Here is a 13,928-nt window from a genome sequence, read left to right as displayed (position 1 = left end):
CTGTACTCAGCTTTCAAATTCGACCTTCCAAAATGCATCACCTCGCATTTATCCAGGTTGAACTCCATCTGCCACCTCTCAGCCCATCTCTGCATCCTGTCAATGTCCCGCTGCAGCCTACAACAGCCCTCTACACTGTCAACGACACCTCCGACCTTTGTGTCGTCTGCAAACTTGCTGACCCATCCTTCAATTCCCTCGTCCAAGTCATTAATAAAAATTACAAACAGTAGAGGCCCAAGGACAGAGCCCTGTGGAACCCCACTCACCACTGACTTCCAGGCAGAATATTTTCCTTCTACTACCACACGCTGTCTTCTGTTGGCCAGCCAATTCTGTATCCAAGCAGCTAAGTTCCCCTGTATCCCATTCCTCCTGACCTTCTGAATGAGCCTTCCATGGGGAACCTTATCAAATGCCTTACTGAAGTCCATATACACCACATCCACAGCTCGACCCTCATCAACCTTACTAGTCACATCCTCAAAAAACTCGATAAGGTTTGTAAGGCATGACCTACCCCTCACAAAGCCGTGTTGACTGTATTTGATCAAGCCATGCTCTTCCAGATGGTCATAAATCTTATCCCTCAGAATCCTTTCTAACACCTTGCAGACGACAGACGTGAGACTTACCGGTCTATAATTGCCGGGGATTTCCCTATTTCCTTTCTTGAAGAGAGGAATTACATTTGCCTCTCTCCAGTCCTCAGGTACGACTCCAGTGGAGAGCGAGGATGCAAAGATCTTCGCAAGTGGCGAAGCAATTGCATTTCTCGCTTCCCAAAGCAGCCGAGGACAAATCTGATCCGGGCCTGGCGACTTGTCAATCTTAATGTTTGACAAAATTTTCAGTACATCAGCTTCCTCTATCTCTATCCATTCCAGCATGCACACCTGCTCTTCAAAGGTTTCATTCACTACACAGTTCGATTCTTTCGTAAAGACAGAAGCAAAAAACTCATTTAGGGCTTCCCCTACCTCCTCAGGCTCCACACACAAGTTCCCTATGCTATCCCTGATCGGCCCTACTCTTTCTTTGACCATTCTCTTATTCCTCACAAATAACACGTTAAATAAAATCGGGAATACTTAACAGGCCAAAAATCATGGACGGCAATATCAGAATATCGCAGGACTGGAGAAGATTAAAGACGTGGGTGGTTAGAGAGATGTAAAAACAAAGTTGCAAATTTGAAAATTGAGAGTTTGCTTAAGCTGAAACTGATGCCGATCAGGGAGCACAGGGATACTGGGTGTATAGAATTTAAGAGAAACTTGACACAGGCAGCAGAGTCTTTGATGAGTTTGAATTTAAGAACAGCAGCGTGAGGGAAAACAACCAGGAGTGTGTTGGAATAGTCACGTCTGGAGGTGACAATGGCATGCCTGAGGGTTTCAGCAACAGATGAGCTAATGCAGGGGCCAGGTAAAAAAATGTTACAGAAATGGCGGCGGCGCCTTTGATTCCTCGTTGTCTACAGGTTTAGTACCAGAGGACTGGAGGATTGCAAATGTTGTGCCCTTGTTCAAGAAGGGCAGTAGAGATGACCCAGGTAATTATAGATCTGTGAGCCTTACGTCTGTTGTAGGAAAAGTTTTTGAAAGGATTATAAGAGATAGGATTTATAATCATCTAGCAAGCAACAATTTGATTGGAGACAGTCAACATGGATTCGTCAAGAGCAGGTCGTGTGTTACAAACCTCTGAGTTTTTTGAGAAGGTGACCAAGCATGTGGATGAAGGCAGGGCAATTGACGTGGTGTACATGGACTTCAGTAAAGCCTTTGATAAGGTTCCACATGGTAGGCTATTGGAGAAAATACGGAGGCATAGGATTGAGGGAGATTTAGCAGTTTGGATTAGAAGCTGGCTTTCTGTAAGAAGGCAACGAGTGGTGGTTGATGGAAAATATTCAGCTTGGAGTCCGGTTACTAGTACCACAGAGTTCTGAGGGAGGTGGCTGAGGAAATAGCGGAGGCTTTGGTCGTGATCTTTCAAAAGTCACTGGAATCAGGGAAAGTCCCAGATGATTGCAAAATTGCTGTTGTAACTCCCTTGTTTAAGAAAGGATCAAGGCAAAAGATGGAAAACTATAGGCCGATTAGCCTAACCTCGGTAGTTGGTAAAATTCTAGAATCCATTGTCAAGGATGAGATTTCTAAATTCCTGGAAGTGCAGGGTCAGATTAAAACAAGTCGGCATGGATTTAGTAAGGGGAGGTCATGCCTGACAAACCTGTTAGAATTCTTTGAAGAGGTAACAAGTATGTTAGACCAGGGAAACCCAGCAGATGTTATCTATCTAGACTCTCAAAAGGCCTTTGATAAGGTGCCTCACGGGAGGCTGCTGAGCAAGGTGAAGGCCCATGGTGTTTGAGGTGAGCTACTGGCTTGTATTGAGGATTAGCTGTCTGACAGAAGGCAGAGAGTTGGGATAAAAGGCTCTTTTTCGGAATGGCAACCGGTGAGGAGCGGTGTCCCGCAGGGTTCAGTGTTGGGGCCACAGCTGTTCACCTTATACATTAATGATCTGAATGAAGGGACTGGGGGCATTCTGGCGAAGTTTGCCGATGATACAAAGATAGGTGGACAGGCAGGTAGTACTGAGGAGGTGGGGAAGCTGCAGAGTCCAGGAAATGGCTGATGAAATTCAATGTGAGTAAATGTGAGGTTTTGCACTTTGGAAAATATACAAGCATGGACTATTTTCTAAACGGTGAGAAAATTTGCAAATCAGAAGTGCAAAGGGATCTGGGAGTGTTGGTCCAGGATTCTCTAAAGGTTAACTTGTAGGTAGAGTCTGTAATTAAGAAAGTGAATGTAATGTTGTCGTTTATCTCAAGAGGGTTGGAATATAAAAGCAGCAATGTGCTTCTGAGGCTTTATAAAGCTCTAGTTAGGCCCCATTTAGAATACTGTGTCCAATTTTGGGCCCCACACCTCAGGAAGGACATACTAGCCCTGGACAGTGTCCAGCTGAGATTCACACGGACGATCCCTGGAATGGTAGGTTTAACGGATGATGAATGGCTAAGGATCCTGGGATTGTACTCATTAGAGTTTAGAAGGTTGAGGGGAGATCTAATAGAAACTTACAAGATAATGTATGATTTAGAAGGGGTGGACGCTAGGAAGTTGTTTCCGTTAGGCGGGGAGACTAGGACCCGTGGGCACAGCCTTAAAATTAGAGGGGGTAAATTTAAAACGGAAATGAGACGACATTTCTTCAGCCAGAGAGTGGTGGACTTGTGGAATTCATTGCCACAGAGTGCAGCGGAGGCCAGGACGTTGGATGCCTTCAAGGCAGAGATTGACAAATTCTTGATCTCAGAAGGAATCAAGGGCTACGGGGAGAGTGCAGGAAAGTGGTGTTGAAATGCCAATCAGCCATGATTTAAATGGCGGAGTGGACCTGATGGGCTGAATGGCCTTACTTCCACTCCTATGTCTTGTGGTCTTATGGTGTGCCTCAAGGATCTGTTTTGGGACCATGGCTGTTTGTCATTTTTATAAATGACTTGGACGCAGGCATAGGTGGATGGGTTAGTAAGTTTGCAGTTGACACTAATGTCGGTGGAGTGGTGGACAGTGTGGAAGAATGTTGCAGGGAGACTTGGATAAACAGCAGAATTGGGCTGAAAGGTGGCAAATGGAGTTCAATGCGGATAAATGTGAGGTGAATCACTTTGGGAAGAAAATAGGAAGGCAGAATACTGGGTCAATGGAAATACTCTTGGTAGTGTGGATGTGCAGAGGGATCTTGGTGTCCATGTACATAGGTCCCTGAAAGTTGCCACCCAGGCTGAGAGAGCTGTTAAGGAGGCTTACGGTGTGTTAGCTTTTATTGGTAGAGGGATTGAGGTCCGGAGCCGTGATGTCATGCTGCAACTGTACAAAACGCTAGTGCGGCCTCACTTAGAATACTGCGTGCAGTTCTGGTCACCCCATTACAGAAGGATGTGGAAACATTGGAAAACATGCAGAGGAGATTTACCAGGATGTTGCCGGGTCTGGAAAGTAGGCCCTATGGAGAAAGGCTGAGGGACTTGGTTCTCGTTGGAGAGAAGAAGGCAAAGAGGGGATTTAATAGAGACATACAAGATGGTCAGAGGATTAGATAGGGTGGACGGTAAGAGTCTTTTTCCGAGGATGATGACTTCAGCTTGTACAAGGGGGCATAGCTACAAATTGAGGGGTGATAGATTTAAGACAGATGTCAGAGGCAGGTTCTTTACTCAGAGAATGGTAAGGGCGTAGAACACCCTGCCTGCCAATGTCGTTAACTCAGCCACATTAGGGGCATTTAAACAGTCCTTGGATAATAGAACATAGAACAGTACAGCACAGAACAGGCCCTTCAGCCCACGATGTTGTGCCGACCATTGATCTTCATGTATGCACCCTCAAATTTCTGTGACCATATGCATGTCCAGCAGTCTCTTAAATGACCCCAATGATCTTGCTTCCACAACTGCTGCTGGCAACGCATTCCATGCTCTCACAACTCTCTGTGTAAAGAACCTGCCTCTGACATCCCCTCTATACTTTCCTCCAACCAGCTTAAAACTATGACCCCTCGTGTTAGCCATTTCTGCCCTGGGAAATAGTCTCTGGCTGTCAACTCTATCTATGCCTCTCATTATCTTGTATACCTCAATTAGGTCCCCTCTCCTCCTCCTTTTCTCCAATGAAGAGTCTGAGCTCAGTCAACCTCTCTTCATAAGATAAGCCCTCCAGTCCAGGCAGCATCCTGGTAAACCTCCTCTGAGCCCTCTCCAAAGCATCCAAATCTTTCCTATAATAGGGCGACCAGAACTGGACGCAGTTTTCCAAGTGCGGTCTAACCAAAGTTTTATAGAGCTGCAACAAGACCTCATGACTCTTAAACTCAATGCCCCTGTTAATGAAAGCCAAAACACCATATGCTTTCTTAACAACCCTGTCCACTTGGGTGGCCATTTTAAGGGATCTATGTATCTGCACACCAAGATCCCTCTGTTCCTCCACACTGCCAAGAATCCTATCCTTAATCCTGTACTCAGCTTTCAAATTCGACCTTCCAAAATGCAACATCTCGCATTTATCCAGGTTGAACTCCATCTGCCACCTCTCAGCCCATCTCTGCATCCTGTCAATGTCCCGCTGCAGCCTACAACAGCCGTCTATACTGTCAACGACACCTCCAACCTTCGTGTCGTCTGCAAACTTGCTGACCCATCCTTCAATCCCCTCATCCAAGTCATTAATAAAAATTACAAACAGTAAAGGCCCAAGGACAGAGCCCTGTGGAACACCACTCACCACTGACTTCCAGGCAGAATATTTTCCTTCTACTACCACTCGCTGTCTTCTGTTGGCCAGCCAATTCTGTATGCAGACAGCTAAGTTCCCCTGTATCCCATTCCTCCTGACCTTCTGAATGAGCCTACCATGGGGAACCTTATCAAATGCCTTGCTGAAGTCCATATACACCACATCCACAGCTCGACCCTCATCAACTTTTCCAGTCACATCCTCAAAGAACTCGATAAGGTTTGTGAGGCATGACCTGCCCCTCACAAAGCCGTGTTGACTGCATTTAATCAAGCCATGCTCTTCCAGATGGTCATAAATCCTATCCCTCAGAATCCTTTCTAACACCTTGTAGACGACAGACGTGAGACTTACTGGTCTGTAATTGCCGGGGATTTCCCTATTTCCTTTCTTGAAGAGAGGAATTACATTTGCCTCTCTCCAGTCCTCAGGTACGACTCCAGTGGAGAGCGAGGATGCAAAGATCTTTGCAAGTGGCAAAGCAATTGCATTTCTCGTTTCCCAAAGCAGCCAAGGACAAATCTGGTCTGGGCCTGGCGACTTGTCAATCTTAATGTTTGACAAGGTTTTCAGCACATCAGCTTCCTCTATCTCTATCCATTCCAGCATGCACACCTGCTCTTCAAAGGTTTCATTCACGACAAAGTTCGTTTTTTTCGTAAAGACAGAGGCAAAAAACTCATTTAGGGTTTCCCCTACCTCCTCAGACTCCACACACAAGTTCCCTATGCTATCCCTGATCGGCCCTACTCTTTCTTTAACCATTCTCTTATTCCTCACATAAGTGTAAAATGCCTTTGTATTCTTCCTAATCCGTTCTACCAAGCCTTTCTTGTGCCCCCTCCTGGCTCTCCTCAGACCATTTTTGAGCTCTTTCCTCGCCTGTCTGTAATCCTCTAGAGCTGAGCTTGACCCTAGCTTCCTCCACCTTATGTAAGCTACCTTGTTCCCTTTGACGAGATGCTCCACCACTCTCGTCATCCAAGGTTCCTTTATCTTACCCCTTTTTGCCTGTCTCAGAGGGACATATTTATTCATCACTCGCAACAACTGTTCCTTAAACAGTCTCCACATGTCTATAGTGCCTTTACCATGGAACAACTGCTCCCAGTCCATGCTTCCTAACTCATGTCTAATCGCATCATAGTTTCCTCTTCCCCAATTAAATATCCTCCCATTTTGCCGAATCCTCTCCTTCTCCATAGCTATGTTGAATGTGAGGCAGTTATGGTCACTATCACCAAAATGCTCTCCCACCACAAGATCTGATAGCTGCCCCGGCTCGTTTCCGAGCACCAAGTCTAGAATGGCCTCTCCCCTCGTCGGCCTGTCAACGTACTGAGTTAGGAAACCCTCCTGAACACACCTTACAAAAACAGCTCCATTCAAATCTTCTGCTCGAAGGAGGTTCCAATCAATATTAGGAAAGTTAAAGTCACCCATTACAACAACCCTACTACGTCCGCACTTTTCCAAAATCTGCCGACCTCTGCTTTCTTAGCATATGGATAAGCATATGCATATGGATAATGATGGGATAGTGTAGGGGGAGGGGCTTAGATTAGTTCACAGGTCGGCGCAACAGATGGCCGAAGGGCTTGTTCTGCACTGTATTGTTCTATGTTCTAGGTCGGCGCAACATCGAGGGCCAAAGGGCCTGTTCTGCACTGTATTGTTCTATGTTCTAAATGGAAAGAGTTTGTCTTAGTGATGGCACAAGTATTTGCATGGAAGCTCATCTGAAGGATAATATTGGAGGACACATATTGAGTACTGTAGTTTAAAGTAATTAATAAAGTAAAGTAATTTTTTCATTAATTCACAGATTGTGGATGTTACTGGCTGTGCCTGAACCCATCCCTGGATGCCCTCAAAAAGCTGATGGTGAGCTCTCTTCTTGAACTGCCGCAGTCCAAGTGCTGTAGGTTGACTTACAATGCCTTTAAGGAGGGAATTCCAGGATTTTGACTCAATAACACTTAAGGAACAATGAAATATTTCCAAGTCAGGACAGTGAGTGTCTTGGGGAGGGATTTGCAGGTGGTAGTATTCAATGTGTCTGCCCTTGGCCTTTTAGGTGGAAGTGGTCATGGGTTTGGTGGAGGGAGTGGATGTTTGTGCCAATCAAGTGGGCTGTTTTGTCCTGGATCGTGTCAATCGCATTGAGTGGTATTGGAGTTACAGTCATCCAGGTAAATGAGGTGTATTCCATCCCACTCCTGAATTATGCCTTGTAGGCTACTGGCATGCTGTGGGGAATCAGGTGAGTTACTCACTGCTAACATTCACCATCATGATACTTCAGGAAAAAATGAAGCTAATGTGCATGAAGAGCAAAGATCACAAAGACAGTGAAAGATAAAATCACTGGTAACATAGCTGATTATTTACCAGGATATTAACCAGAAGCCTCCATTGTTCTATGTTCAATGGCCATCAGGTAGTATAAAATACCAAACAAGGTAAATGTCAGCAAGGATTACATCCTGAAAACTTGTTTCTGAGACAGTAAAGGACAGGCAGAAGTGTTTTGTTTACTTTGGGATGTTGTAATGTGAATGCTCTGGGTCATGAATTGTTCATAATTGGGAGGTTCTGCACATCACAGTTTCCAGATGCAGGGCTGTTTGCCCAGTTTGTACATTGTTTTAATGTGAACATTTTTAGATAACAGCAGGTGTCGATAGTTTTCAGACATATTATAATGGTACTTTGCTGTTACAAATGACAACAGAGTTATTAAAATAAGGCCATGTGTAGGCGTGTGATTGATTTCAAAGCTCATGGAGGGAAGGTAGCAGCACTACAAGAATGATGTCATACTGAAAAACGAAACCTCACTGTGCTGGCACTTGGTCTGCTCTCAGGTTGTATTTCACAGAAACTGGTGTCTAAAGCATTAGGCCAGTACCATCTAATTGTTGATTGTTGGGGGAGAAAACCCATCTGGTTCACAAATATCCTTTAGAGAAGGAAACTTCCATTCTGGTCTGGCCTACATGTGACTCCAGACCCTTAGTAATGTGATTGACGCTAACTGCCCTCTGCTGAATGAATAAGAGTTGCACAGACTCTCAACCCTCAGGGAAACAATTTCCTCATGTCCAATTTAAATGCCCCTTATGTTTCAATTATTTTCCCTAGTTCTAGTCTCTCCTACAATGGGAAATATCACTTTACCATCTGCCCTGTCAAAATCCCTTCAGAATCTTCAATGTTTCATTAAAATTCATCTCCTATTCAGTAGATAAAGGCTCAACTGGTCCAAACACTCCTCAAAAACTCCCTCATCCCATGAGTCAGTATTATGAACTTGTTATCAAGTCTGTACCTCTGTACACTGTAATAACTAAATTATCATGCTTAATTAACTGTCTAAAATTATGCAAGATAATTATGAACCTGAAGCTAAACAAGGACGCTTTGAGAGCAAGTGACAAGCAAGGTCTAGTGCTAAACAAATCAAAATGTCTCATCTCTGTGGAAAGAAGTGCCAGAGACAGAATCTCTTATTCTACTGGATTTACTCAATATCGGTGCAAAATATTAAAAAAATGAAAATACCCATTTAATAACTGGACATTTAAATAAATATAAAACAATAAAGGATTCCACTGATAATACAGGAGCCTACAGTAGCAATACTGAAAACCTGGCTTAAAATTCATAAACGTTTTAATTCAGCACAAAAATTTGAAGAAATGTAAAGCTAGAGTCAAAGTGACCATGAAGTTGTCAGACCGTTATAATAACTCAATTGGTTCCTTTATAAAGAAGGAAATCTAGGCTGCAATCTGGAAGAACATCACCTAATTTTCTGCTTAGGCATTTTACAGCCTTCAGGATTCAACATCAAGTTAATCAATTTCAGGCCATGAACACTGTCCTCCATTTTGTTTAATCCACCTCCAACACTCATTTCTTGTTTTGCTGTTGGCTGAGCTGGCCTACATTTTCTTAGTCACACCTCTCATTAACAAAGTTTACATTTCAATCACTCATTTACCACCATTAGCATGCCCGACACCTTTTGCTCTGGACTCATTCACAATTTGTTCCACTCGCTCCTCCTTGACCTTGGTGAAGAACATAAAAAAATCACGTTAATGCCCCTTCAGTACTGAAGAAAACTCAGAGCACTCAAAACGTCAATTCTGTTTCTCCCTCCACAGATGCTGTCCAACTTGCTGAGATGTTCCTGCATTCTGTGTTTTATTTCAAACTACCTGTTTAATCAATCTGGCTTATGTATTCCTTCAAACTGACACTAATTGCTCTCTGATCTGTGTCGAGCAAGACACTCATTTTAAGGCATCCACAAATGTGTAATAATCTCCAATTTTGTTGAAGAATGAATGAAGGAAGAAAAATTACACAATTCATTCCTTCACCAAGTAGATGATCCACAAGATAGAATTCCAGTGCAAACTGGACAGGCTGATGACAAATGATATCAGAGATAATGGGAACTGCAGATGCTGGAGAATTCCAAGATAATAAAATGTGAGGCTGGATGAACATAGCAGGCCAAGCAGCATCTCAGGAGCACAAAAGCTGACGTTTCGGGCCTAGACCCTTCATCAGAGAGGGGGATGGGGAGAGGGAACTGGAATAAATAGGGAGAGAGGGGGAGGCGGACCGAAGATGGAGAGTAAAGAAGATAGGTCGAGAGAGTATAGGTGGGGAGGTAGGGAGGGGATAGGTCAGTCCAGGGAAGACGGACAGGTCAAGGAGGTGGGATGAGGTTAGTAGGTAGATGGGGGTGCGGCTTGGGGTGGGAGGAAGGGATGGGTGAGAGGAAGAACCGGTTAGGGAGGCAGAGACAGGTTGGACTGGTTTTGGGATGCAGTGGGTGGGGGGGGAAGAGCTGGGCTGGTTGTGTGGTGCAGTGGGGGGAGGGGACGAACTGGGCTGGTTTAGGGATGCGGTGGGGGAAGGGGAGATTTTGAAACTGGTGAAGTCCACATTGATACCATTAGGCTGCAGGGTTGCCAGGCGGAATATGAGTTGCTGTTCCTGCAACTTTCGGGTGGCATCATTGTGGCAGTGCAGGAGGCCCATGATGGACATGTCATCGAGAGAATGGGAGGGGGAGTGGAAATGGTTTGCGACTGGTTTGCATCCTCACACCCCGCCCCCGCCACAACCGCCCAAAGAGAACCTCTTTGTAGGTTACGTGGAACAGTCCCTCTTCCGCACCTACACAGGCCCCAAACCCCACCTCTTCCTCCGGTACATTGATGACTGTATCGGCGCCGCCTCTTGCTCCCCAGAGGAGCTCGAACAGTTCATCTACTTCACCAACACCTTCCACCCCAACCTTCAGTTCACCTGGGCCATCTCCAGCACATCCCTCACCTTCCTGGACCTCTCAGTCTCCATCTCAGGCAACCAGCTTGTAACTGATCAGAGATAATGGGAACTGCGACGGAAAGCTTGTAACTGATGTCCATTTCAAGCCCACCGACTCCCACAGCTACCGAGAATACACCTCCTCCCACCCACCCTCCTGCAAAAATTCCATCCCCTATTCCCAATTCCTCCACCTCCGCCGCATCTGCTCCCACTATAAGACATTCCATTCCCGCACATCCCAGATGTCCAAGTTCTTCAAGGATCGCAACTTTCCCCCCACAGTGATCGAGAACGCCCTTGACCGCGTCTCCCGTATTTCCCGCTACACATCCCTCACACCCAGCCCCCGCCACAACCGCCCAAAGAGGATCCCCCTCGTTCTCACACACCACCCTACCAACCTCCGGATACAATGCATCATCCTCCGACACTTCCGCCATTTACAATCCGACCCCACCACCCAAGACATTTTTCCATCCCCACCCCTGTCTGCTTTCCGGAGAGACCACTCTCTCCGTGACTCCCTTGTTCGCTCCACACTGCCCTCTGACCCCACCACACCCGGCACCTTCCCCTGCAACAGCAGGAAATGCTACACTTGCCCCCACACCTCCTCCCTCACCCCTATCCCAGGCCCCAAGATGACATTCCACATTAAGCAGAGGTTCACCTGCACATCTGCCAATGTGGTATACTGCATCCACTGTACCCGGTGTGGCTTCCTCTACATTGGGGAAACCAAGCGGAGGCTTGGAGACCGCTTTGCAGAACACCTCCACTCAGTTCGCAACAAACAACTGCACCTCCCAGTCGCAAACCATTTCCACTCCCCCTCCCATTCTCTAGATGACATGTCCATCATGGGCCTCCTGCAGTGCCACAACGATGCCACCCGAAGGTTGCAGGAACAGCAACTCATATTCCGCCTGGCAACCCTGCAGCCTAATGGTATCAATGTGGACTTCACCAGTTTCAAAATCTCCCCTTCCCCAACTGCATCCCTAAACCAGCCCAGTTTGTCCTCTCCCCCCACTGCACCACACAACCAGCCCAGCTCTTCCCCCCCACCCACTGCACCCCAAAACCAGTCCAACCTGTCTCTGCCTCCCTAACCGGTTCTTCCTCTCACCCATCCCTTCCTCCCACCCCAAGCCGCACCCCCATCTACCTACTAACCTCATCCCACCTCCTTGACCTGTCCGTCTTCCCTGGACTGACCTATCCACTCCCTACCTCCCCACCTATACTCTCTCGACCTATCTTCTTTACTCTCCATCTTCGGTCCGCCTCCCCCTCTCTCCCTATTTATTCCAGTTCCCTCTCCGATGAAGGGTCTAGGCCCGAAACATCAGCTTTTGTGCTCCTGAGATGCTGCTTTGCCTGCTGTGTTCATCCAGGCTCACATTTTATTATCTAGGCTGATGACAAATGATGGCCACTTCCACAGACCCTTTCCTGTCGGAAGAAATCCCATTACCTGTATGGTCTGTACGAGGCGATTTGTCAGCTCTAAGGCAGCCATAGCAGTGGAAGTCCCGAATGAAGCTGCTCCTCGTTGGAGGCCTCTCACGATGCGTCCATCCCGACGATACTGCTCTATGGGCAGCCAGACCAGGTCCTTCAGTCCTTGAACTAAGCAAAAAAAGGGAAAAGTCACCTGGTTGAATATTCTGTAACCATTTCCCATTTACTGCAGAGTTTAAAATTTTCTTCCTGCTCCACAGACATTAAATATTAATCCAAATTCCTTCTCCATCCATTGCATTTTTTTAAAAAATTCATTCATGGAATAATGACGTCGCTGGCTAGACCAGCATTTATTACCCATCCCATATGGCAGTTAAGAGTCAACCACATTGCTGTGGGTCTGGAGTCACATGTAGACCAGACCAGGTAAGGATGGCAATTTCTTTCCTTAAAAGGGCATTAATGAACCAGATGGGTTTTTCCTGACAATTGACAGTGGTTTGATGGTCATCATTAGATTCTTAATGCAAGATTGTTATTTTTTAATGGTTTGAACCCAGGTCCCCAGAACAATACCTGGGTTTCTGGTTTAAGAGTGCAGTGATGATACCACCAGGCTATCACCTCACTGTACGATTAGCTGTGAATCGTACAGCTTGGAACAGATCATAAAAAGTAATGGAGATTATGTAACTGCCTTGCAAATTTATATTACTTCATGTGATGGGTCATCTTCTCTAACCGAATACCATTTCCCTGTTTTCTTCGTCCAAAGAATGCAATGGTGTGTGTTAATGTAGCAGCTGGCTCTAGATGACTTATTTTTCCTTTATTCATTGACAGGATGAGAGTGTCGCTGGCGAGGCAGCATTTATTGCCCATCCCTAATTGACCAGAGGGCAGCAGTTAAGAGTCAACCACATGGCTCTGGGTCTGGAGTTACACGTAGGCCAGACCATGTAAGGATGGCAGTTTCCTTCCCTAAAAGGCATGAGTGAACCAGGTGGGTTTTCCCAACAATCGATAATGGATTCATGGTTATCATTAGACTCTTAATTCCAGATATTTTATTGAATTCAAATTCCACCATCTGCTGTGGTTGGATTCGAACCCAGGTCCCCAGAACGTTATCTGGGTTTCTGTATTATCAGTCCAGCGATAATACCACTAGGCCATCACCTGACCTTTATCATGCCTCACAAGTGCTACTGGAGCTGCACCCATCTTGTCGAGGGGACAGCAATGCTCACAATGTGTATGCGCCTTGGAAGCTTGCACAGCTGTTAAGAAAATGAGAGGAAACACTGGTGGTGAGTATTCCATCATACTCCTGCCTTGTGTGTTGTAGATGGTGGACATGAGGTAATTACCCGCCACAGAATTCCCAGCCTCTGACCTGCTCTCATAGCCACAGTACTGATATGGATATTCCTGTACAATTTCTGATGAATAGTAACCCGTAGGCTACTAATATTGTGGGATTAGTTTGGAGTTTGAATCTATTTATTACTCTAATGTTGGGGCTTGCCTCAGCGTCATAGGGTGTAAATTAAAAACAGACATTGACCACCTCAGGAGACAGTCAGCTCGCTAGGATAAGGAACCACGATTCCCTGTCCTACATTATGAGCTGTTCAGCATCATTTGTATTGCCAACACTCACCTAATTGTACCAAGGAATGCATGGGTCCCACACCGCCAAAAATACCAGGCAGCTGATTTTTCCTGATGTCAGTTAGCCACTCATTCAGTGCATAGGAGATGAGCTTGTCCACTCCCAGCAATCTGCAG

The 13,928-nt window shown here is 45.9% G+C and overlaps 1 protein-coding gene and 1 long non-coding RNA gene across 8 annotated transcripts in view; one reads left to right on the top strand and one right to left on the bottom strand.

Moving 5' to 3' along the window:
• LOC125455499 (autophagy-related protein 2 homolog B-like) overlaps positions 1 to 13,928 on the bottom strand; it is a 127,117-nt gene that overhangs the window by 6,223 nt on the left and 106,966 nt on the right. For all 6 annotated transcript variants that reach the window (XM_059648896.1, XM_059648900.1, XM_059648899.1 and 3 more), the window contains 2 exons: positions 13,801 to 13,922; positions 12,148 to 12,302 (listed from right to left, as the gene is read on the bottom strand). In XM_059648896.1, the coding sequence (XP_059504879.1) occupies positions 12,148 to 12,302; positions 13,801 to 13,922 (277 nt within the window). The remainder of the gene's footprint in view (positions 1 to 12,147; positions 12,303 to 13,800; positions 13,923 to 13,928) is intronic.
• Positions 1 to 13,928, top strand: part of LOC132210053 (uncharacterized) — a 32,082-nt gene that overhangs the window by 10,840 nt on the left and 7,314 nt on the right. For both annotated transcript variants that reach the window (XR_009446211.1, XR_009446212.1), the window contains 2 exons: positions 7,141 to 7,199; positions 12,981 to 13,140. This is a non-coding gene — a long non-coding RNA (uncharacterized LOC132210053). The remainder of the gene's footprint in view (positions 1 to 7,140; positions 7,200 to 12,980; positions 13,141 to 13,928) is intronic.

This window comes from Stegostoma tigrinum, chromosome 10 (assembly GCF_030684315.1).
Source record: "Stegostoma tigrinum isolate sSteTig4 chromosome 10, sSteTig4.hap1, whole genome shotgun sequence".
Classification (NCBI taxonomy): Eukaryota; Metazoa; Chordata; class Chondrichthyes; order Orectolobiformes; family Stegostomatidae; genus Stegostoma; species Stegostoma tigrinum.
Note: the sequence above shows the minus strand (reverse complement) of the source record. Positions and strands in the feature narration are given on the sequence as shown.